Below are 24179 nucleotides of genomic sequence, written 5' to 3' on the forward strand. Positions count from 1 at the left end.
GTATTAGATAGAACAGGAGAAAGACAAGAACCAAAGTGATTGTCAGGAAACAGGAGGCAGAAAATGACATTGGTGTAAAAATGAAAAGCCCCCTCACAGGGCTTCCCTGGTGGCACAGTGGTTGAGAATCTGCCTGCTAATGCAGGGGACACGGGTTCGAGCCCTGGTCTGGGAAGATCCCACATGCCGCGGAGCAAGTAGGCCGTGAGCCACAACTACTGAGCCTGCGCGTCTGGAGCCTGTGCTTCACAGCAAGAGAGGCCGCGACAGTGAGAGCCTTGCGCACCGAGATGAAGGGTGGCCCCCGCCTGCCACAACTAGAGAAAGCCCTCGCACAGAAACGAAGACCCAACACAGCCAAATATAAATAAATTAATTAATTTTTTAAAAAAGCCACCTCACAAAATTCCAGCCAAGATTAATGCAAAAACATGTCGTTTAGCAGAGCATGGAAAACATTTTTTTAGTTTCACAGCTAATGAAATATTCCTACTAGTGTCCAGGAAGAAACAAAAATGATCTTCAAAGTGAAAGCTTAGGCCGCCATCCAATCTCTTTGCTCCTCCCCCGCAATAAACAACACTGGAACTGGAGAAGTTCCAATGGAGCTTGGAGGGGAAATTTTATGCGATTCTAGAATTTTCTACCAAACTAAGTTGTCTGTCATGGGATGTGGGGAACGGGGAAGTATTATCAGATTAGAAGAACTCAGAAAATGTAATGTTCACAAATGCTTCATTGTCAAACTATTTTTTTAAGTTTTGTAGCAGATAATTGGATGGAAGTCAGGTACTCAGGGATGGGAGAGTCATAGAAAAATGGAACTGAGCATTGAAGTCAATTAAATACAATGAAATAGCAGTAGCTGTTATAAATGTTACAAAATAAAACGCAGAAGCCAAATACTGTTCTAGAACAAGATGCAAATAGTAGAAAACATGTCATAATAAATCTCAAATTAAACTTATGAAGACTATAAAGTGTCAGGTAAGAGATAGGAACATGAAGGTTTATAAATTTTCTTATCATATGTAAGGAAAATGAGAAAATGCAGTTTAATTTCTTGCATTTGATAATATAAGAAATTATGGCTTAAGTAATGCAGTTGATAAATGGAAAGATATCCACCACTATAATCAAAACTAGGACAACTGTAGGGTTTTCTTTTTTTCAAAAGACAAAAGGCAAGGAAAACCTAAGGAAGGTCTGAAGGCTAGAAAGCAGGAGGTGAACTAACAGAAGTACAGCCAAACATGTTTATAACAATATATGAAAATGTAACTAGACTCCACCATTGGAAGGCAAAGAATCTCACGTTAGATTTTTTAAAACTCCAACTCTATTCTCTTTGTAAGAAATGTACCTTCTCTTCATGAGACATACCTTTTTTTGAAGTTTGTAAAAAACTTTTATTGAAATATAGTTGATTTACAGTGTTGTGTTAGTTTCAGATGTACAGCAAAGTGATTCAGTTATGTGTGAGTATATATATGTATGTATATATATATACATATATATGAAATGTGTGTATATCATATATATATTCTTTTTTAGATTATTTTCCACTATAGGTTATTACAAGATACTGAGTATAGTTCTCTGTGCTATACAGTAGGTCCTTGTTGGTTATGATTTTATATATAGTAGTGTGTATATTTTAATCCCCAAATCCTAATTTATCCCTCCCAAGAGACATACCTTTTTAAAAAGACATGTGTATAATATAACACAGAAAGTTTAAAAACCAAAGGAGAGATGTTTAATGGAAAATGCACACAGAAAGAAAGCAAGCACAGCCGTATTGATGTATAAACAGATGCTTTTTCCAATAGAAGGCACTTAAATATTTTTTAATGACAGATTGTGTATATTGATAACAACGCACAGTACAATTCTGTACCCATTTCCAATGTGTGGGTTTTTTCCCCACACCACCAAGCAATTCTCCATCACCAGCTGGGTGTTCTACAGTTCAACTCAATTTTGACACTCTCTACCCAGAGACTATATCAGATCTCAGAAGTTAAGGACTTGAGCTCACAAGACTGCCCCCGACGCCACCACCTCAGAAGCCAATCACAAGTCCAGCTTCTCACCTGGGCTTCTGATTGGCCTGTAAATCGGAGTTTCCCACAACCCACCCCTTGGGTTCTATTCATTTGCTAGAGCAGCTCACAGAACTCAGAAAATCTGTTTACTTACTAGATTACCAGTTTATTACAAGGCTGTTAAAGGATACAAATCAATGGCTAGATACATAGGGTGAGATACCAAACAAAGAGGCATCTGTCCTCATGGAGGTGGGGGCCTGGCATGGCAGCACATGGATGCATTCTGGTTCACTCACCTAGAAGCTCTCTAAACCCCCTCCTTCTGGGTTTTTATGGAGGCCTCACGACATAGCCATGGTTGATTAAATTATTGGCCATGAGTGATTGATTCAACCTCCAGCCCCTCTCTCCTCCCTGGATAGCAGGGGATGAGACTGAAAGTTCCAACCCTCTATTCATGACTGATTCCTCCGGTGACCATCTCCTCCATCTTTAGAGGATTTCCAAAAGTCACCTCATTAACATAAACTCCGTTGTGGATGAAAGGAGCTTGTTATGAATAATGAGACACCCATTTATGGCTCTGATGTGATTTCAGGAACTGAGGACAAGAAACCAAATATGACAAAGATGCTCTACGGCTTTTATCACAAGAAATTCCAAGGGTTTGGGGAGATGCGAGCCAGGAACAATGGACGGAAGACCAAAATATATACTTACTATAACTCCTAATATCACACATACCTCACGCATTCTGTAAGGGAGGCTGCCCATCCGTTTATCTTGATATCCTCCCAGTGCCTTTCCTGGGCTTTTTCGTACCCAGTACACTCTTCCCAAGTGTTACCATCTTTTCTGATGACTTCTATTATCATCTGTATGCAAATGACTTCCAGGTCATTAGCCCATATTTGTACATCCTACTGCCTCCTGGGCTGTTCCAGAACCGCCAATGCACACATCCATAATTTCACGTCACCTTTCTCTCCAAGCCTTTTCTTCCTCTGTTCCCATCCGGCTGAATGTAAAACCCAGGTGTGATCCTGATTGGTTCACTGAGCTTCACCCTCCACACGCGAGTCATCTTGTCAAACTCTCGTACACGGCTCTTGAATGCTCTCTGTTGCCACAGTCCACAGTTAAAAAATGATTAAAGAAGACAATTTCGGCCATATCAGCAAACTTTATTTAACATTTCATGAAGCGGACAGGCTCCATTCCGAGAACTGCAAAATGGGGTAGAAGGCAGGAAGCTCTTATAGGATAAAGAAAAAAGAAGAGAAAAAACAGAAAATATTTGATTGGCTGGGGTCACAAGCTCACCCTTGTTTGGCGTGAGAAAGCCCGGAGTTGGATTGGCATTTGGGAGTTGGCCGACTGGACATACGGTGTTTCTGGTCAAGAGGAGTGTTTACAGGGACATGAAAGTTATCTAGGTTTTGGTTTGCTGGCGTGACACCCCGGGGCAGAATTGTCTTCATCTTGGGCCTGGCAGGCTACTTCAACACCACCATAGTTTCTAAACCTGTTATTTCAATAGCCTTCCCTCCGGTCATCTTGCAGCTTGTGCCGGCAAAGGGTAATTTTTCTCAGGCTCAATCATGATGAAGTAAGTTCTCTGTTGAAAATCCTTTCGTGGCACCCCATCCTACCCAAAAGGTAAAACTAAGCTCCATTCCTCAAAAAATTAAGCACAGAATTACCATTGATTTGGCAATTCCAATTCTAGGTATATACCCCAAAAAACTGAAAACAGGGACACGAGCAGAGGCTTGGACACTTACATTCGTAGCAGTAACAGCCACAAGGCAGAAGCAATACCAGTATTCAGGGATGGATAAATAGAGAAACAAAGTATACATACGACGGAATATCGTTCAGCCTCAAAGAGGAATAAACACTACGACATTGATGATCCTTGCAGACATGACCCAAGCAAAATTAACCAGTCACAAAAGGACAAATACTGTACAGTTCCACTTCCACGAGGGACCTAGAGCAGTCAAATGCACATTTGGCTATTTACAGAAAGTAGAATGGTGACTGCCAGAGCCTGGGGGCGGGGCGGGGGTGGGGGGGATGGGGAGATAGTGTTTAATGGGTAAGGAGTTTCAGCTGGGGAAAATTAAAAAAGCCCTGGAGACTGCCGGTGGTGATGGTTGCACAACAATGTGAATGTACTTAATGCCACTGAACTGGACCCTTAAAAATGGATAAAAGGGCTTCCCTGGTGGCGCAGTGGTTGAGAGTCCGCCTGCCGATGCAGGGGACACAGGTTCGTGCTCCGGGAAGATCCCACATACCGCGGAGCGGCCGGGCCCGTGAACCATGGCCGCTGAGCCTGCACGTCCGGAGCCTGTGCTCCGCAACGGGAGAGACCACAACAGTGAGAGGCCCGCGTACCGCAAAAAAAAAAAAAAAAACTGGATAAAATGGTAAATGTGTGTTATGTATATTCTACCACAATGAAAAAGTAAAAGCAAACAAGCAAAAAACAACCAGGCTGTGGATGGACCTTGAGATTATCCTAGTAAGTGAAGCAAGTCAGACAGAGAAAGACAAGTTATCACGTATATGTGGAATCTTAAAAAAAAAAATGACACACATGAACTTATTTACAAAACAGAAACAGACTCACAGGCAGAGAAAACAAACTTATGGTTACCAAAGGGGAAAGAGGAGGGGGGAGGGATATATTAGGAGTCTGGGATTCACAGAGGCACACTACTAAATATAAAATAAACAACAAGGACCTACTGCATAGCGCAGGGAACTATATTCAATATCTTGTAATAACCTATAATGAAAAAGAACCTGAAAAAGAATATATAGATATATATAACTGAATCACTTTGCTGTACATCTGAAACTAACACAACATTGTAAAGCAACTCTACTCCAATAAAAACAACCACCAAGCTCCTCTCCATGGCCTTTATTGACTCGCACCCCGCCCACAGCTCTCATCTCATCCCTGACCACCTTCTCCTGCTCCAAACTCAACACGTGGCCGTTTGATGGACCTGTGAGCTTTGACATTCCCCAGGGGTTTCCAAGCCATCCTGGGTGGCCCTTATCACAGCGAGTTATCCCACTGAATTAAAATCACTCATTTGCTTGTCTTTTGAAAGCAATCAACATCTCGCTCACCTTTGTGTCTCCATCACAGTGTCTGGTGTGGAGTCAGCCTCCGTAACCATTTGTTGAATGAGGAAATCCATCTTTCTGCTGTAAAGGATAGCCTCGTTTAGAAAATATTAGGACTAAAAGAACAATTTGTGGAGATGCAGTTATTTTCCACAGACTGCAGTGTGTTACTCATGGTCTTTGACACATCAAGTCATCCCCAGAAACTAAGGTTATACGAGATACAGATGATAATTATAAGACTACATAATATAATTAATAAGGATAATTATATTTGTGTAATTGACTCTACAGAGATTTTACCATAAGGGAAGACTCCTTAGGTTCCTAAAAATAGCAGCTGTACAGGCTCAAGTGGATCTTTAACCAAGATTCACTAAAAACAGAATAAAACAACAAAAATCAAACCTAGAGGAAAGAAAAACAAATAGGGTTAAAAATACCAAATGGGATAGAAGAAGCATTGAGAGAAATTTAAAATTGTGGAACTGTTGTGCCTAGTTACATGCTAACAGTGATGAAAATCTTTTGGCTGGTTTTCTGAAAAAGGACGTGATTTCAAAATTGACTCAGGGTTTCCCTAGTGGCGCAGCGGTTGAGAGTCCACCTGCTGATGCAGGGGACATGGGTTCGTGCCCCGGTCCGGGAAGATCCCACATGCCGCAGAGCGGCTGGGCCCATGAGCCATGGCCGCTGAGCCTGCGCATCCGGAGCCTGTGCTCCACAACGGGAGAGGCCACAACAGTGAGAGGTCCGCGTACTGCAAAAAAAAAAAAAAAAAAAATCAAAATTGACTCAAGAAAAATTTACAAGCTCAATGGATTGATCACCATGGAAGAAATACTTGTTGGCATTGTGCCCATATTGTTTTATAGTGATTTCTTTCGAACTTGTAAAAGACAGCTCTATTCTGACAATGCAGAAAACATGGAATTCTACTGAACTGATTTTGCTTAAGTATTAATACCCTCACATTAAAACATGACCCAGAGAACCAAATAAAAGGAAAACTATAGATTTCTGGAATCTCCATTTTTCCTTCTCTCTTTTTTTTTCTTTTTAAAATTTATTTAATTAATTAATTTTTTTTACATCTTTATTGGAGTATAATTGCTTTACATTGGTGTGTTAGTTTCTGCTTTATAACAAAGTGAATCAGATATACATATACATATGTTCCCATATCTCTTCCCTCTTGCGTCTCCCTCCCTCCCACCCTCCCTATCCCACCTCTCTAGGTGGTCACAAAGCACCGAGCTGATCTCCTCTTTTTACAGCCCCTGACTGTTCTTTTCACCTAATATCTGACTTTCAGCAAATTCTCAGCTGGTGAGAGTTTTTCCAGGTACTCTGGTCCTTCAAATTGATCTTTCAGGAAATGGTTACTCATTTTCTCAGAGTCTCTTTGATTTTGTCATTCTCTGTCTCTAACCATGGCAGAGGGGCCCCAGATTTCCCATCTGTGAGTTCCATCACCCTCACCATGCATTTTGCCAGGCTTCTCTCGATATCCAGGCTAATAACCACATGATCTCCTATCAATTCTAAAGGGAGATTATGTCATGGGTCAACCCTAAGTGTCTCGGAATTCACTTTCATAGTCAATTAACTGTGATGCAGAAAACAAGTCCACTTTACACACACACACTCCCCCTTCAATTATTCTTACTTATATAAATGGCTTTGAACTTGAGTCATTTAGGTTTCCAGCAAGTTCCAGTAACCCAATTTAATTTGTCAGAACAGGGGCATATTGAAAGCCAGGTAGGAATTGCTTTACAAAGGAAGCAGGGGGAAAAAATGTCTCAACCTTCCTTTCATCATGATCCAGACTAACTTAAAACATTGATTTCTGTATTCAGTCTTGGGTGAGTTATACTGCAGAAATCCCGAAGTCTTAGTGGCTAATAACCAGGGTTTATTTCTCACTCAGATTACATGCCCTTCGTGGAATAGCGCCATGTTGCATTCACTCTGGGACCTAGGATGAAGGAACGGCCCATATTTAGTGTGTTTTTGTGGCAGAAGAAAAAGAGAAATGGCAGAACACACGGATAACTTTGAGACTTCTCCTTGGAATTCCATCACTTTCATATAGATCACTTTCACCCTCGTTCAATTGGCCAAAGCCTGGTGCTAATGGGCAGGGAGATATAATCCTCTCACAGGAAGGGGAAAGAAATCATTGGAAATAATATAACCAATTACAGCCCACACTCTTGCTCATAAATATTTATTTCCCTCCCTTTAGCCACAAAATATACTCATCCCCTCCCCAAGGGAGACACTCAAAAGTCCCATCCAATGACAACAGAAGACAAGATCTAGAATCTCAAGATGTACATCAAATCTGAGTGTGACTTCTCATGATCTGGAGACATATGAGCTGCAAAGCCAAATTACCCCCTGAATCCACCCCATCCCCCAACACACACTCAATTTTTAGTAGTGGAACGGGGTCAGGTTAACCACCAAGAATATTCCCATCCAGATAGCAAGCAGTGGAACACGCGTAGCAGTCCAAGTCTCGGAGCAATTCTGAAGACCTTGAGGTGAGGTGTGTTCCTTAATTAGGCCCTAATTGTGTTTCCTGGAAATGGTGCTTGATGTCGTTGCATGATTTCATCACCATCTGGGAGAGCCATCCTTTTCCACTTGTTCTCTTTGTACTCACCTGATGAGGGTGAAACTGAACTCCTTCTCAGATGGGACTCGAACCTAGCCAAAGCTCAGACTGGGACTCGAACCCACGGGCTGGGACTTGAATCCACGATCCCTGACTAGAAGGGGACTAGAACCCACTGTCTTTTTTTTTTCTTTTTTAATATTTTTATTGGAGTATAAATTGGAGTATTGGAGTATAATTGCTTTACAATGGTGTGTTAGTTTCTGCTTTATAACAAAGTGACTCAGTTATACATATACATATGTCCCCATATCTCCTCCCTCTTGCATCTCCCTCCCACCCTCCTTATCCCACCCTTCTAGCTGGTCACAAAGCACCGAGCTGATCTCCCTGTGCTACGCAACTGCTTCCCACTAGCTATCTATTTTACATTTGGTAGTGTATATATTTCCATATATACACTACCACTCTCTCACTTTGTCCCAGCTTACCCTTCCCCACCCCGTGTCCTTAAGTCTATTCTCTAGTAGGTTTACGTCTTCATTCCCATCTTGCCCCTAGGTTCTTCATGACCTTTTTTTTTAGATCATATATATGTGTTAGCATATAGTATTTGTTTTTCTCTTTCTGACTAACTTCACTCTGTATGACAGTTTCTAGGTCCATCTACCTCACTACAAATAACTCAATTTCGTTTCTTTTTATGGCTGGGTAATATTCCATTGTATACATGTGCCACATCTTCTTTATCCATTCATCTGTGGATGGACACTTAGGTTGCTTCCATGTCCTGGCTATTGTAAATAGAGCTGCAATGAACATTGTGGTACATGACTGTTTTTGAATTATGGTTTTCTCAGGGTATATGCCCAATAGTGGGATTGCTGGGTCATATGGTAGTTCTATTTTTAGTTTTTTAAGGAACCTCCATACTGTTCTCCATAGTGACTGTATCAATTTACATTCCCACCAACAGTGCAAGAGAGTTCCCTTTTCTCCACACCCTCTCCAGCATTTATTGTTTGTAGATTTTTTGATGATGGCTGTCTTTTGATTAAAACCACTCACCTGGTGTCAGGACTTACTGGAGCTCAGGTTCTTTTGCCTCATCACAGAAAGAACTCAGTGTGAGGCAAAGCGGCAGGCCAAGAGTGAGTTTATTAGCATAGGACGCTTGTGGGAGATACAAGTGGGCTGGCAAGGGAACACAGCCCTGAGAACAAAGAGGGCTACATTTTTATAATCAAATAAAAAGTGGGGAGGAGAGAAGACCACCTCTTCCTCATTCTTGGGCAGATGTCATGGTGCTATTTAGATCATATATCTATTACTAAAATATGGTAATTTATCTCAGGTTTTGGTATAATGCCCCCTTTCACCTAGTTTCTTTCCCCTTTCACCTATATTTCTGTCCTGGCCACATGCAGAAATGCTACTCTTCAAGGACTCTTAACTCTCTGAGTTCATATAACAGGATTCACATCCCGTATCTATTGTCTTGTGTTTTAAATATCAGGGTTTGTGGCTTGAGTGTGTCTGGCACTTGGATGCTCCTGGTCTTTCAAGGTAGAGTAGATTGTTGCTAGGTTACTGGATTCTTTTCTTGAGTGGTTATTCGCTTACAACAGTCTCCCAAACTCCCTTAAAATTCCTTTTCTGTCTTAATCCCCTAGTGAGATTTCTAAACTGACTATTTAATTATCCTACTATATCCCTATCAGGGGTATTGGAAAATATACCCTTCTTGGGGCCTCTGTAACTTATCCTCAAAGTGGCTTGTGCCCATAGAAGGTTGAGAGCCCAAAGATGATTTTAAGTTTTGAACAGTCATAGTCTTTTAGTCCCAGGCTGTTTGCTCTTGACTGTCTCAAAAAGTTAGTCATTTTTAAAAATCTATTTAACTCCAGTTGGTTTCTGCTAATATCCACAATTATTTTTGAGACATACCTCTCTCTAAACTTAATGACCAGCTTTCTGGGAGAGCCACCTAACATATTCAGAGATTTTAAGATGGGACATTTTGATTTGTTTTAATAGGTTTGGATTGTTATTTATAGCATTTCTCAATTTTATCTCTTCCTAGTAGGAGATGAGAAACAATTGCTTCTTTCAATGCTGCAAGACCAGAAATTTTGGGGTTGTCTCTGTTCTGGCTTGCAAAACAATCAATTCTTTCCTGAGTTCATCACCTTTTTTTCAAATTGAGTATAATTAACATATAACATTATATCAGTTTCCTATGTATAAGATAAAGATTTGAAATTTGTGTATACTGTGAAATGCTCACCACAAGAGGTCTAGTTAACATCCATCACCACACATAGTTACACATTTTTTGTGTGTGAGGAGAACTTTTTTTTTTTTTTTTGAGGAGAACTTTTAAGATCTATTCTCATAGCAACTTTCAAATACACAATACAATGTTATTAACTATAGTCACCATGCTGGATATTACATCTGCAGGACTTATAACTGGAAGTTTGTACCTTTTGACCCCCTTCACCCATTTCACCCACTCCCCACCCCCCTGCCTCTGGAAACTACCCATCTGTTCTCTGGATCCTTGAATACGGGTTGGTTCGTTGGTTTGTGGATTACACATGTAAGTGAGATCATACAGTATTTGTCTTTCTCTGTCTGATTTAGTTCACTCTGAGCTCATCTCTTTCTTGTAGATGAGCAACCAATTGCAACCAGAGTCTGCTGTGTCCCAAACTTATTATTTTATTTTATTTTTTTTTGTGGTACGTGGGCCTCTCACCGCTGTGGCCTGTCCCGTTGCGGAGCACAGGCTCCGGACGCTCAGGCTCAGCGGCCATGGCCCACGGGCCCAGCCGCTCCGCGGCACGCGGGATCCTCCCAGACCGGGGCACGAACCCACGTCCCCTGCATCGGCAGGCGGACTCTCAACCACTGCACCACCAGGGAAGCCCTGTCCCAAACTTTTTACCCATTCAGTGTGTATCTGCCCTGAGTCATCACAGGCAACAACTTTACCAAATGTTTGCTACTGCATAACATGCGTTGTTATCTTTCCAGCCTCCAATAACCATTTTCTTATTTTCCTGACCCTGCAATCCATACATCATCTTTTAGAATTTTTGTTATGGTAGCTTTTCATTTCTATGTACTAATTTCTGTATTGTTGATGTAAACCAAGTTATACCAAATCTCTATGGCTACAACGAAGGGCATTTGTTACTCGCATTACTTTTCCTTTCTGGGCTATCTTCTCCACTTTCTCCTCATTCTGGGACCCCAACAGAAGGAACAGCCTCTTTGTAGGACAGAAGGAAAAGGACACAGGCTAGAACCACGCAACGGCTCTGAAAGATGTTAATCGATGTGACCTATGTTAGTTCTACTCACATTTCATTGGCCAAGAAAGTGACATGACCAAATCTGATAGAAATGGAGCGGAAAAGCAAATCTTCTCCCTTGTAGCGGAAGAACACAAGTGGAAACGCTACACCTTTATTTCAGCTGTTCTTCCTCATAAACATGGTTTGGAACGTGCATTTTATCTTGTTAGAGCAAGACACATGCTGGCTTCTTGGAAGATTTAAAACTTTCTAGAGACATATGCATTGTCTGAAGTGTGACACACTCCAAAGTACATGAGGTGTGGAGGGGTGACAGCAGATGGCTGGATGAGTAGGAAACCAAACTAGCAGGTGGCATCTTTTTCTCCAAGATTCTCTACTGAGGGGGGAATCGCATTCCTTGAATTCCCGAGAAGTTCCTGCAAGTTCACAAGTGTACTTGGAGCTGAGCGTGGCAGAAAACTGCTCATCTGATGTCTTGAAAAGCTGGGACAAATCTGTAGGAAGACTTAGGGCTTGCTGGTCATGCCCCAAGCCAAATTCTCACCCCCAAGTGCCCCAGACCCTCTCACTCCTCTCTTTTTTTTTGTAAATTGATTGATTGATTTTTGGCTGCCTTGGGTCTTTGTTGCTGCGCGCAGGCTTTCTCTAGTTGCAGCGAGTGGGGTCTACTCTTCGTTGCGGTGCACAGGCTTCTCATTGCGGTGGCTTCTCTTGTTGCGGAGCACGGGCTCTAGGCGTGTGGGCTTCAGTAGTTGTGGCACACTGGCTCAGTAGTTGTGGGTCGCGGGCTTAGTAGTTGTGGCTCACGGGCTCTAGAGCATAGGCTCAGCAGTTGTGGGGCTCACGGGCTTAGTTGCTCCGTGGCATGTGGGATCTTCCCGGACCAGGGCTCGAACCCATGTCCCCTGCACTGGCAGGTGATTCTTAACCACTGTGCCACCAGGGAAGTCCCCCTCTCACTCCTCTTTATCTCCACAGTTCGACATGCAGAGGATAACTCTGGAAGAGCTGAAGCACATCCTCTATCACGCCTTCCGGGACCACTTAACGATGAAGGACATTGAGAACATCATCATCAACGAGGAAGAGAGCCTGAATGAGACCTCGGGGAACTGCCAGACGGAGTTTGAGGGCGGTAGGTACCTCTGCTTCTGCTCTCTACCTGGTCTGGGATAGGCCGGCCGTTCCACATCCTCTGTATGAAAAATGGGTTTACAGTCTCTTGGGCCGAAGTGGCCTTGGACGGAAGCCACAAATCCAGGACCGAGGTTAAAAGATCCTTTTTGCCAAGATGTAGTAGGTTTCTTTTTTTTCTGCTTTTTTCCCCCAACTCTGCATTTTTGCAAGACCTGTATTGACCCTTCCTTCCTCCGGTGACCCTGAGGTCTGTGACTTGAGTGGCTTTGTGGTGTTGGCCTTTATTTAGTGGGGGCTGCGTGGGGTGATGTAAGGAGCCTGTCTGAGCTGTCTGCAAACCTGGGTCAAGTCCAGTGGCTAATTGTGTGACCTTGGGCAAGGGGTGTATCTTCTCTGAATGAGTTTCCTCACCCATAAACATCAGGATAATTACACCTACTTCACGGGATCCTTAGGAATGAATGAATTACCTCCATTCTATGCTCTCTGAAAATACACTGGCCCACAAAAGCCCTGCTCATGAAAAAACTCTCATGAACTTCACCAAGAAAATAAGGTTCTCCTGTGTCCAAAAAAGAGACCCGTGAGAGGTCATTTTTCTTGGACTCACGAAGGAAAGCTTTAAAAAAAAAAAAAAAAAAAAAAAAAGCTACCTTATTCCCTAATCAGTAGAGAGTTCCAGGGAAGTTAAATAATTGAGTCCCTCTTTCCAACTTTGAAAATCAGAGCTGCTTTAACAGCTCTGATGTACAGAAGTTTTTTTAATTACCTTAAAACAGCATAGCAGGCTACGGGCAATTTTTAACTTATTTAAGGTTGAGACTTTTTTAAAAGGTCTACTGTTTTTTTCAGTTCTTTTTTTCTGAACATTCCAACAAGCCAATGTGTACAGATGGTAAGCTGTCACATAGACACCAGAATGGAATTTGGTTCTTTGGTTTGGGAGCTGCTGTGTTAGAATCAGCCGAGGCCCACGACAGGCAGACAACACGGGGCTGAGCTTGTCTGGGTGGACACAGTGGTACATCCAGACCTGGGCGTCGGTGGGCCCTGTGAGGGCTGAACTGCTACAGGAAACGGGAGGTGGCTTATACCCCGAGGTGACAAAATTAACTCAAGTCAGGTAAATAGGGAGTGGTGGGATCGGGGTCAACTTGACAGCAATGCCTCCTCGTAATGGCGTTCACAGTGAAAATTTTCAAAAGTGCTGTGTACAGCAAACAAAACCCAGCTGTGGTCCAGAAGGTGCCTTGGTTGCCCTGCTTGGGACTTGGACCATAGCATCAATGTCTGCGTTTGGAGTTGGAGCCGCAGGGACCACACAAGGGCGAGAAGGTCACAGCCAACGCCGTCTGCAGCCGGGCAGGCAGGGGAATTGGGAGGACGAGGACGGCTGAAGAGGGCAGGGATTGGATTAAAATTTGAGAAAACAGCAGGCCTGGCTTCTCCATTCCATCTTGATTTTAGCTGACAGACTCAGTGCTCAAACAGTAGAAGTGTTTGGGGGCTCTAGTCGCCCTGCTGTGAGACACACTCTTGAAATGAGTAGGAAGAGTATTTCTGAGCACTGCATTTTCCACAAGAACCTATGTTCATGGATTGGTGCTTTATTCAGAGAAATGTCACAAGTCTTAGTACTTTCAGAAAGGTCAGACTGCCCTGGGAAATAGTCTGAACTCTAAGCACTGTCCTTTTATTACTCAAAAGCTCATCTATTAATCAAATAAATAGCTGGCTTAGGCTTTCCAAATAGAAGTCTTCCTGGGTCTGCTTTAGTGATTAGTACATATAGCATTAGCAACACTTACCGTTTGGGGGTGCTTGATAAGGGCCAGGCACTGTGCTTTAAAATTCATGATCTTATGTAATAAAAGGAATACTATTTGTAACTCACACCTTGACTTCTTGAATGACCTCTGTGAGCTTGATTACATAATCCCTTCTACAGATTTTCATGTCAGAGAGGGTTTTTAAAATACATCAGCGCTTTTTGGCCCCAAACATAACCTCATCGTGTTTGCGTTTAGGTGTAAGATTTTTCCCATCTCGGATATGACCAAAGTCACCAGTGCATGTTTTTTTGTTTGTTTTTTTTTTTTAATTTTTTTTATTTTCAGACTTTTATTATGCAAACTTAAAACACACAAAATTAGAGAGCACAGTATATTGAGTTTCCAAATACCAATCACTTGGATTTAACAATTGTTAACATTTAGCCTTTTTTTCTCCATCTATTTTAGTGCATGTATTTTAATGCCCACAGCTCTCTCCAGATTCAGGAAAGGGGCTCCCTGATTTTACTCAGGGCAAAGGAGTCTGGGAAGAGATGGACGCACAGACACAGAATTCACCCTGGTGCCCTAGGACTGAGAGAGTCCATTTGAGACCTTGTGGTGACCTTGGCTTTCTCCCTTCCATCTTTCCCCCATGCCTGCTGCCCACAAACGGGGACCTACTGGCAGTTTGAGCCTCTCCCTGCTTCTACCGATGACTGATGGCGTAGGTGCATGGCTTGTGCTTCCTAAATCTTCTCGGCCTCCAGCTGTTTGGGCTTCCCCGTCGCCCCAGTGATCAACTCCTTCCTGTCTGCTCTCGCCCTTGACCCAGGCTGCCCCTCGCCTGTCCAGCCACTTCAGCCAAGGCCTCGCTGACATTTCAGAATCCCCCTCCCACCTGCCAGCTGGCACCATCCCACATCTTGGTAAATCCAGCATCTGACTCTGTAGGGACAAGGTGATTGCCTTTCCTTCTTTCAATGATGGAACTTTTTTTTCTTTTATTTGGCCGCGCACCACGAGGCATGCGGGATCTTAGTTCTCCGGCCGGGGATCAAACCCACCCGCCCCTGCAGTGGAAGTGCAGAGTCTTAACCATTGGACCACCAGGGAAGTCCCAGCAATGGAACTCTTATCTCTCCAAATTTTATCTTCTCTGCAACCCCAAATGACCGATGGGGGGACGGGAGCTGGGACATTTTCCCCAGGCCCCAGAGCCCCCCTCAGGCCACCTCCACTCTTTCTGCTCCCCACTCAGGAAGCTCTCTCCTGCTCTTCTGAGAGCTCTGCCGCAGCAAATATGTTCCCATGCTGATTAGCTCACCTATAAAGCTGGGTGATCCATGGCGCTTGGAAATTCTGCTCTATTTGGTGTCAGAGGAAGGAATCAAGGTGTAAGGACCTATTACACCTAAAGATGTAAGAAGTCTTTGCCTTAAAAAAGTGAAAGGACACATCGGTCTCTGAGCAAAGAAGGAGGCGATAGTCAGAGAAACAGGCATTCTGTAGCGGAGTCAGAAGTTGAAGAAGCCCACGTCAGATGTCTTCGAGCTCAGCAAAACTGGAGCTTCTGGAGTGAGGAAGAGGTTTGAAAATGCTGCAGCGTGTGTCCGTTAGAAATTAACAGGAGGGCTTCCAAAGGCCATCAGCATCATTCTATGTCAATGATTATATTTTTCACTTTTATAAATCTTGGGTCTGATACTTTCACAAAGGTGTTCGGATTTTGTCCATGAAGTCAGGAAGTATTCATTATTCCTTCCACATGAATGGAAGAATAAAGAACGGAGAAATAGGCCAGGGGTCCAAAGGGTGTGGTACCCCTGATGGGAGAGGTTTGAGGGATTTTTTTGTCTTCTTTTTAGTTTTCATTTTGCCTTGATTTTGTTTTATTTATTGGATTTTTAGGTTAATACAAACAACACGCACACACACACATACACAGAGCCCCTCACACAGTCTGATCTGCTAATCTTTATGGTGCGTAGGGCTCTGTGATCATAGGTAGGCGTTACATTTTCCATCTTCTCCCAAGGAAAGGACAAGAGGAAATAGGATGAAATTCCAAGTTACATGTAAGGAAAGTTTTCCTGACTTCTTCAGGAAGTCCTGAATTGGGGTGTCACACCATGGATAGAACCCACTCTCCTAGAGCACCAAAAGAAGTCACCTACAGAAGCCCCTGGGAAGGCAGAGAAGAGACTACAAGCTAGAAGAATCTAATGCAAGGATTCTGAAGCGGACTTTTCCTTCATTCACACCTGGTTTCCAAGTGGAAAATCATCAACTTGAGTCAGACACTTGACCAGGTGTCACCCATGTGCTGGGTGCTTTGGGCAAGAGCTCACTTAACCCCACTCAATTCAGGGGCTCTCTGGTGTTACCCACTGGTGGGCAGCCTGTGTGTCCCCAGTCCAATGAGAATATTTCACTAAAAGTTGGACTTCCAGACCCTTCCAATCCCTCAGACATTTTTTTAAGTCCTTTACTAAGATAGATTATGCCTGATGTACTAATGTCTTATCAAATGGGTCAGATGCAAGATTACGTGACTACCCACAATGCCCACCACCATCCATGCTAAATAAGAGAGGTTTAAGCTGGTTTGCTTCTGTTGGACCACTTGTAATCACCAGCTGTTTTGATTTTGGAGAACATAAGCTCAGTGACACTGAGAGACGAATTTCACATTTTATTATTTGGTTCCAGTCGCTGACATCTGTGAAACTAAGTGGTCTTGTGATTGAATCATCTATTTGCCTGTCACCAGATCCTTCTTAAGTGTTCTTAGGATAAATTAGGTTATGTACTAAGTCCAGGAGGAAAGGGATGAGGGAAAGCTGTCTGGCGTGCTTCCCAAGTGCTGGTCATTTGTTAACACATTAGACCGACCTGTCAGCACGGCCTGAGGGATCAGTTCTGGGGTTCCTGTGGGACAGATGAGGGAACTGAGGCTCAGCAAGATGGAGTCATTTGTCCGAAGTCAAACTGCGAGTAAGTCTCCAAATCTAGGTCCACCTGACCGAACCCCGCCCTGGCTCCCCTTTAGTGGCCCCGGGTCGTTTCCCCGCGCTTAGGCATTTCAAAGACTCTACAGAACGACTCTTCATCATCCTCACTCCTTTTCCATTTCGTCGCCAGTGAAATCACATTATATTTGGAAGTCAAGTAGACATGCAGCAAGATCTGTGTGTGAGCCCTTTCAGGATGCGTCCCCCAAGGCTTGTCCCTAAATGGAATACCAGCTGTCAGGGTTTTGTAGGCTTCTGACAACACGCACGGGAGACGGAAATCAAGCAGAAATCATCAACTGGGGAATAAATAGTTTCTGTGAAAGACACGGCAAAGCTGCTCTGTACCATTCAGTATGATGGACAAGAGAAACAAATGTCAGAGGGGTGACCCAGGCCAGGGAGCCCCCAAAGCACCCCTGTGCAGTCATGTGGGTTCTGTTCCCTGCCCTGTGTAGACTAGCTGTGTGACCCTGGGAACTCATTTTAAAACTCTCTGAGCCTTATTTTTTTTCCTTTGTCCGATGATGCAAAGATTGGACAACGGTGGTCATATCTAGATTCAAACATTTCTGGGCTCCTTGGAAGGTGAGAAAGAATTTTGCAGCCATGTCCCAGGGCTCCAGCTCAAGCCATCCCTGCTGAAGTCGCAATGTTTCTGTCGGGATGTCAAATGCACACCTGGATTGGGAGACCTGGCTCATCACCTGGCCGTACGCCTTGGGCATTTCATGCCCATTCAACTGAAAAGGGCATGATGTGTCATCCACACCATCTGCTCCCAGCTCACCAGGTGCCGTGACTTTCCTGAAATAAAACCTGTTCTCCTGGGGTAGATGTAGGAGGTTAAGGCGTAGGTGAGGTCCACGGCAGGTGGTGAGACAAGAGACAGTTTGAAAGAAAGTTGGGGCTTCGGACAAAAAAGGATTTTTCTTCTTCTAGTTGGGGACCTATCAAAGCAAACCTGTAGGAAAGTTTTCTGGAGCCATGAGTGAGGAGTGAAGGGATTCTGAAATACAAGATACAGACCTGGAGAGCTATAGGCATGATAGCTAAGAATTCCAGCTCTGCACTCTGGACAGGACTGGCTTAAAATCCTGCCTCACCACCTATAGGTCACTTGAGTAAGGCACTTAAATAAATATTAAGAGCCTAAGTTTTTTTCATCTGTGAAATGGGAATCTTATCATGACCTACCTCCTATGGTTGTTATGAGGATTAAATGGGATAACACGTGAGAAGATTTAGTACAATGCTTAACACATTAGTAAGCAATCGTAACAAACAAAACTGGCCGGTCCCTGGTCCCAGTTCTCTTCTTATTGTTACTTTTTACCTGGAGACATTGCAGAGTATGTACTGCTGGAACACCGCATCTTTGAAAGATGGTGCAGGGACCAAATTTACAGGGTTTGAACCATCCTCTTGACACATTTCATCCCTAAAGTTAAGTCCTTGCCAATGTTGGAGTTCCCAAGAGTATTGGTCAAGACTCTTTTGGCTTCAAGTAACAGAAACTCAACCCACACCCCATTAAACTAAAAAGCACTGGCTCAAATAATGCGGGAAGCCAAAGGGATGAGCTTTGGTTGACTTGGACCCAAAGAGCTCAAGCAACATTCTCTCCCTGCCCCCACCTTGCTCTCATTCTCTCTGTCCTTTCCTCTCTGTTGGCATCATTCTTGGGCAGGCCCTCTCTCCCCAAGGTCAACAGGATTCTCTCTCTTGAGACTCAGCTCCATTCCAAGAAGGGGCTCCAAATCTGCTTGGCCCGTGTACCTACCTCTGGACAAGCCAAGAGCTTAGGGTACTCTACTGGCCAATCTGGTTTGTTACTAGTGGAAAGGTGAGGCCCTGGATTGAGAGTTCCACCAGGTGGAGAGGCACATATCCCCAAACCAAAAGACGAATTTTGTTACATGAAGGGGAAGGATGGCTGGAAAGACCAAAATAACACCTGGCCACACCATGCCAGGGAGCCTTGCAGGACCCTCAAAGCCAGACACAGCTGTCTGACACCCGGAAACCCAAGATGATTTTGTGGTGACGAAGGGCCAGCTCATACCCACACAAGTACAGGTGGCCTGTCTTCCTCCTACGAAAGCATCACCTGTTCCCTTAGAGACGACATCCTCCACCTCTAACTTCAGGTCTTACGTGGGTGCCTGGACGCTCTGTTATCACCGATGAAAAATCTCTTTCACAAGCTTTTAATTAACTCCACCTTAGACTATGGAACTATCCAATTTCATACAATCATAAAGTGTCAGACCTGGAAGGATCACAGAACTCTAGCTCCCATACCTAGTAGATCTGGCTAATTGTTAGAATCATCTGAGCTGGGTTTTATATTGTTTTACCATTTCCTGAGCCCCAAACTCCCTGCCAGGAACATCACTTACGTACATCTGCGTTAGGGCAATTAGAATTGTTATGATTCTGATTTGCCTTATTTGGGAGCCAGTGTCTCTGAAGATTGAAGCCAGAAGGATTATGAACCCATTCTACATAGGCTCACCCAGCTGGTCAATGGCAAAATCCGTGTAGACTCCTGTCTCTGGGAAAAAATTCGAGAGCCACTGCCTGGCATTTGCCGAGCAGAGCCATGTGAATCTCTGTCAAAATAAGAAGGGGGAGGAGCAGTCTGTCACTAGAGCTTACAAACCCAGGTCCTGCCACAGCAGCCAGGAGTCTGCTGGTGCACGGACTCGCTAATGAACTTTTAAGAAAACAGGAAACCTCACTTCTGTGTCCTCCTGTGTCAACCTCCCCTAACTCACATTTCATCCCCATGTACTTTCTGGACTCCTACTGTGACAAGTACTACGTAGAAAGATATCAACATCTACTGGGAAGAAAAACATAGAAAAGATCACCAATAGCATGATGTATTCTTGCCATTTTCAGTGCTCAATAAGATCCAAAAAGGAATGGGTTCCTTGACAAGTTAAACATAGAGTTACCATATGACCCAGCAATGTGGCTCTAAGATTTGTACCCAAGGGAACTGAAAACACGTCCACACAAACACTTGTACATTAACGTTCATAGCAGCGTTATTTATAATAGCCAAAAAAGTAGAAACAACCCAAATGTCCATCAGCTGGTGAATGGATAAACAGAATGTGGTACGTCCATTCAGTGGAATATTATTCAGCCTCCAAGAGGGATGAAGTACCCACACATGCTACAGCATATGGCGAACCTGGGAAAGGTTATGTTAAGTGAAAGAAGCCAGACACAAAAGGTCGCGTGGTGTATGGTGCCATGCATATGACATGCCCAGAACAGGCAGGCCCATAGAGACAGAAAGTAGATTAATGATTACCAGGGGCTGGGGAGGGAGGGCGAGCAGGAGTGCCTTCTAATGTGTATGGGGTTTATTTTTAGGGTGATGAGAACTTTCTAGAATTAGGTGGTGGTGATGGTTTCACAACCCTTGGGAATGTACTCAATACCACTGAATTGTACACCCTAAAAGGGTGAATGTTATGGTATGTGGATTCGTTCCCGTTTGAAAGTAAATAAATGTTAAGAGCTAGATTTTTTAAAAAATTAAAATATCAGGCCCTCTGAGAGCACGATAGATGTTCAGGAGAAGCCTCATAGGAAAGTGAAGTTTAGGTTAGGTCTGGAAGAAATGAGAGGGAAGGTAAGTGGACACCCTTAACAGAGGGAAAGGTATGAACAGTGCTGCAGAGTCTTAGGTAGAGAGCATAGCTGCTTGGCTGAGAAAAAGGCTGCTGGGGGAGGGGAGGAGGGGTGGTCTAGGGACAGAGGGACAAAGGGGATAGGAGGTGATCTGCGATCCTGCCTACCTGCTGAGCTTAGGAGCTGGATAGAACTGCTTCCCCCAGCAAGGGGGGGCCTTCAGGGAGATTGCAGGGCGTGATGACGCATACCGAGCACTGCTCCAGGAAGGAGTCTGGCTGCAGCTCAGGATGAATAATGGAGGGAAGGGACCAAAGCAAAGTCTTGGGAGCATCTGCTGTAGTCTCAGCCCGGGGCTAGAGGCTGCAGGAAACAGGAGAAAAACCATCAGATCTTTTCTGCAGCCCTCAGGGGATACAGGAAGGATACCTTGCATTTCTCTAGCAAGTCAGGGTTGCACAATAGTTTTTGATTTTTTTATGAGCCCGTTGATCTCTGAAATAATTTTTGAAATTAACAGAACAATTATCATTAGCTCCTTTTACAGAGCGAGAAACTGAGGCTCAGAGAAATTCAGCCTCTTGCCCAGGGCTCTTCCTAAGTGGCAGTGAAGAGAAGAAGCCATATCTCCAACTCACAGTTCATCCTGGGCTGACCTGTCATCTTGTTGGGGAAACCAAGTGTAGACACTGAGAATGAATAAGTACACAAAAATATAGTGCAATGCAAATATATGATAGCCAAAGACAGGCATTAAATTATGATCAACAAACACATTAATTAGTGCTGGGTTATACTGTCGACCACACCAAGCGTTTGAAGGACATTTCCTTTGGATCTTCCTCTGGCTGTACTTTCTGTTGCTAAACAAAAGATCAGGAGAGAGTTTGTGTAGAACTTTTGAACCTGGATATTAGAATCAGACGTGGGTTCAAATCCCACCTTCACCATTTTCCAAAAGACCTTGGACTCTACTTCTCGGAGCTTCAGAGCCCTCACCTACCAAATGAGGGTCACACACCCAATTCACAAAGGACCATCGCTATTAATTCTGCAAGGACGTCTATAAAGTACATATGCGTACCTTGCCCACTGAGGTGGGTGCTCAGTAAGTAAAGGGGAATTTTTTCAAGGTTTCCATATAGGAATTAGCATTCACTGGGCACAGACAACATTCAAGTACCTTCCTATGCTCATAATCCTTACCACAAGGCAGGTCTTATTTACCCACATTTTATAGGCGGGGAAATTGAGGCCCAGGGAGCTTGGCTTGCCCCAGCTCACCCAGCTACAATGTGGGATAAGATGATTGTGATTAAGATTGGTGTCTGGCTTCTTCACTCTACCACACAACTTACATCAGAACTGGATGTGAAAGAATTCTCATCCTGGGACTTCCCTGGTGGCATAGTGGTTAAGAATCCGCCTGCCAATGCAGGGGACACAGGTTCAAGCCCTGGTCCAGGAAGATCCCACATGCCGTGGAGCATCTAAGCTCGTGCGCCACAACTACTGAGCCCATGTGCCTAGAGCCCGTGCTCTGCAACAAGAGAAGCCACCGCCATGAGAAGCCCGCGCACCACAGTGAAGAGTAGCCCCCCGCTCGTCGCAACTAAAGAAAGCCTGTGCGCAGCAATGAAGACCCAATGCAACCAAACATAAATTAATTAGTTAAAAAAATAAAAAAGAATTCTCATCCTTGCACAGAATCTGAATTAAAGACTCTAATCTCCAATGACGGTGGGTTTCAGAACTACCCAGGAGAGAGCTGGAAGCTGCACTCTACTTATAGTCCTCACGTCGGGATCCAGACTGGCATGACCTCATGTACAAACTATTAGGTCCCCAGGCCTTTCCTCCTTCCTTATCTCTCCCCTCCTACTGCTTTGAAGGATTTTTAGATCAAAGGTGCAGCCACTCTCCTGGGGGATAATCCTGTTGCCTGTAACCTTTTTTTCTGAGTGTCCTTCACAAAGAAGGGCTTCAGCAAAAATTTCTCCCTCAGCCCAATCACACAGTTTTTCTTTTCCTTAAGCCTTCGCCAGCCCTCAAGATAGGAAGGTAGATGTCTGCCTTCAGAAGCAGTTTTATACTGAGGAGCTGCCGGAATAAATTATAGTCCTCGGAAAGTGTTAGATACGCCATTTCCACATCCTCACCTTATTTTCTGCTTTGGGTCCTTTCCTTCCCAAACACCACCTCCGTTTTCCTTCCTGAGGGCTGATATAACTTTTTACATTTGCCCACTTCTGGGGGCAGACACGTCTCTGCACCGAGGAAATTTTCTTCCTCCAGGTAAGAACTTATAAGATTCTAAGACCCAGACAGGATGAGCAAGTAGTAGAGAACTGAGCCAAAAATACTTTCAATCACCAAGGGACCCAGGGGACCCAGAAGGGTTAAAGATATCGAGACAAGGCCTAAGAGACTAAGGCAGAAATAACCGACAGGTATCGGGGAGGGAGCCGAGAGCTGTGCCGGGGGCACTGGGCCTCTGTGAAGTGTGGAGAAACTTTCCGGTGGATGTAATTTGTAGAGGCCCCCCGAGCCTTGTCTCAGGGGAAGCTCCTTTGCCTTTGGAAACATCACCCACTTCCTGCTTCTTCCCTGCTATTTCTAGGGCATTAGAGGAGCCAGTGTCAAGGGGGAGAGGGGCGTGGACTTGAACATTTTTTTTAGGTTTTTTTAAAGGCATGTGGACCCTACCTTGACCTTTTCTTTTGCCTTCTTTCCAGCAGAGAGTAATTTTAAGGGAAATTACACTTCTTTTCTTTCTTTTTTCACTCAATTTGGCCTAAAGAAAAACCACTTTCCCTCAGCTGGTGGTTGTTTGCAAAGGTACAGTAGAATGTCTAGCAGAAGGACCCCTTTGCAAAATGGAAGGTAATCTGAAAATGTTCTTCAGTCCTGGCCTTGGGTTTCTGCAGTACCCACACCCCGATGTCCCTAACACACACCTACACACACACACACACAGCCCTCCTGCCCCCAGCAACTCAAGCCCTATCAGATTCTTGGGCCCCACCCAGATGTACTGAACCAAAAAGCCTGGGGCTGGGCCCCGGAGATCCCCTAATCACCTGCAGAGCTTATTAAAAATACATATTCCTGGCCTCCACCCCCATAGATTTGGATTCAGTCATTCTGTGATGGGGTGGGAGAATTCGCATTGACATCGGACTCCCAGATGGTGCCGAGGCAGCTGGTCCAACGAGTAGCCCTGGTGTAGGTCGCCTCCCGCCAGCCTCCCGGGAAGGGATTTCTTCCACAAGCCAAGTGGTAAACTGTGTGTAAAGCTTACTCGGGACCAGGACGGACAGGGAAGGAGGTGTAGACAAAAAGAGGAAAGAGAAGGAAAAGAAATTCTGGCGTGGGAAGCAATGCCTGGAGGAGAGAGCCGTTCTTTCCTTTCTTGTTCTTTCCATTTCCCTATTTCTGGCCCATATTCCTAACCC

At 44.2% G+C, this 24179-nt stretch overlaps 1 protein-coding gene across 7 annotated transcripts in view; it reads left to right on the plus strand.

The window, feature by feature from the left end:
- The window catches only part of CALN1 (calneuron 1), a 508174-nt gene that overhangs the window by 475313 nt on the left and 8682 nt on the right, over positions 1-24179 (plus strand). For all 7 annotated transcript variants that reach the window (XM_049699587.1, XM_049699589.1, XM_049699588.1 and 4 more), the window contains one exon: positions 12129-12285. In XM_049699587.1, the coding sequence (XP_049555544.1) occupies positions 12129-12285 (157 nt within the window). The remainder of the gene's footprint in view (positions 1-12128; positions 12286-24179) is intronic.

This window comes from Orcinus orca, chromosome 16 (genome assembly GCF_937001465.1).
Source record: "Orcinus orca chromosome 16, mOrcOrc1.1, whole genome shotgun sequence".
NCBI lineage: Eukaryota > Metazoa > Chordata > Mammalia > Artiodactyla > Delphinidae > Orcinus > Orcinus orca.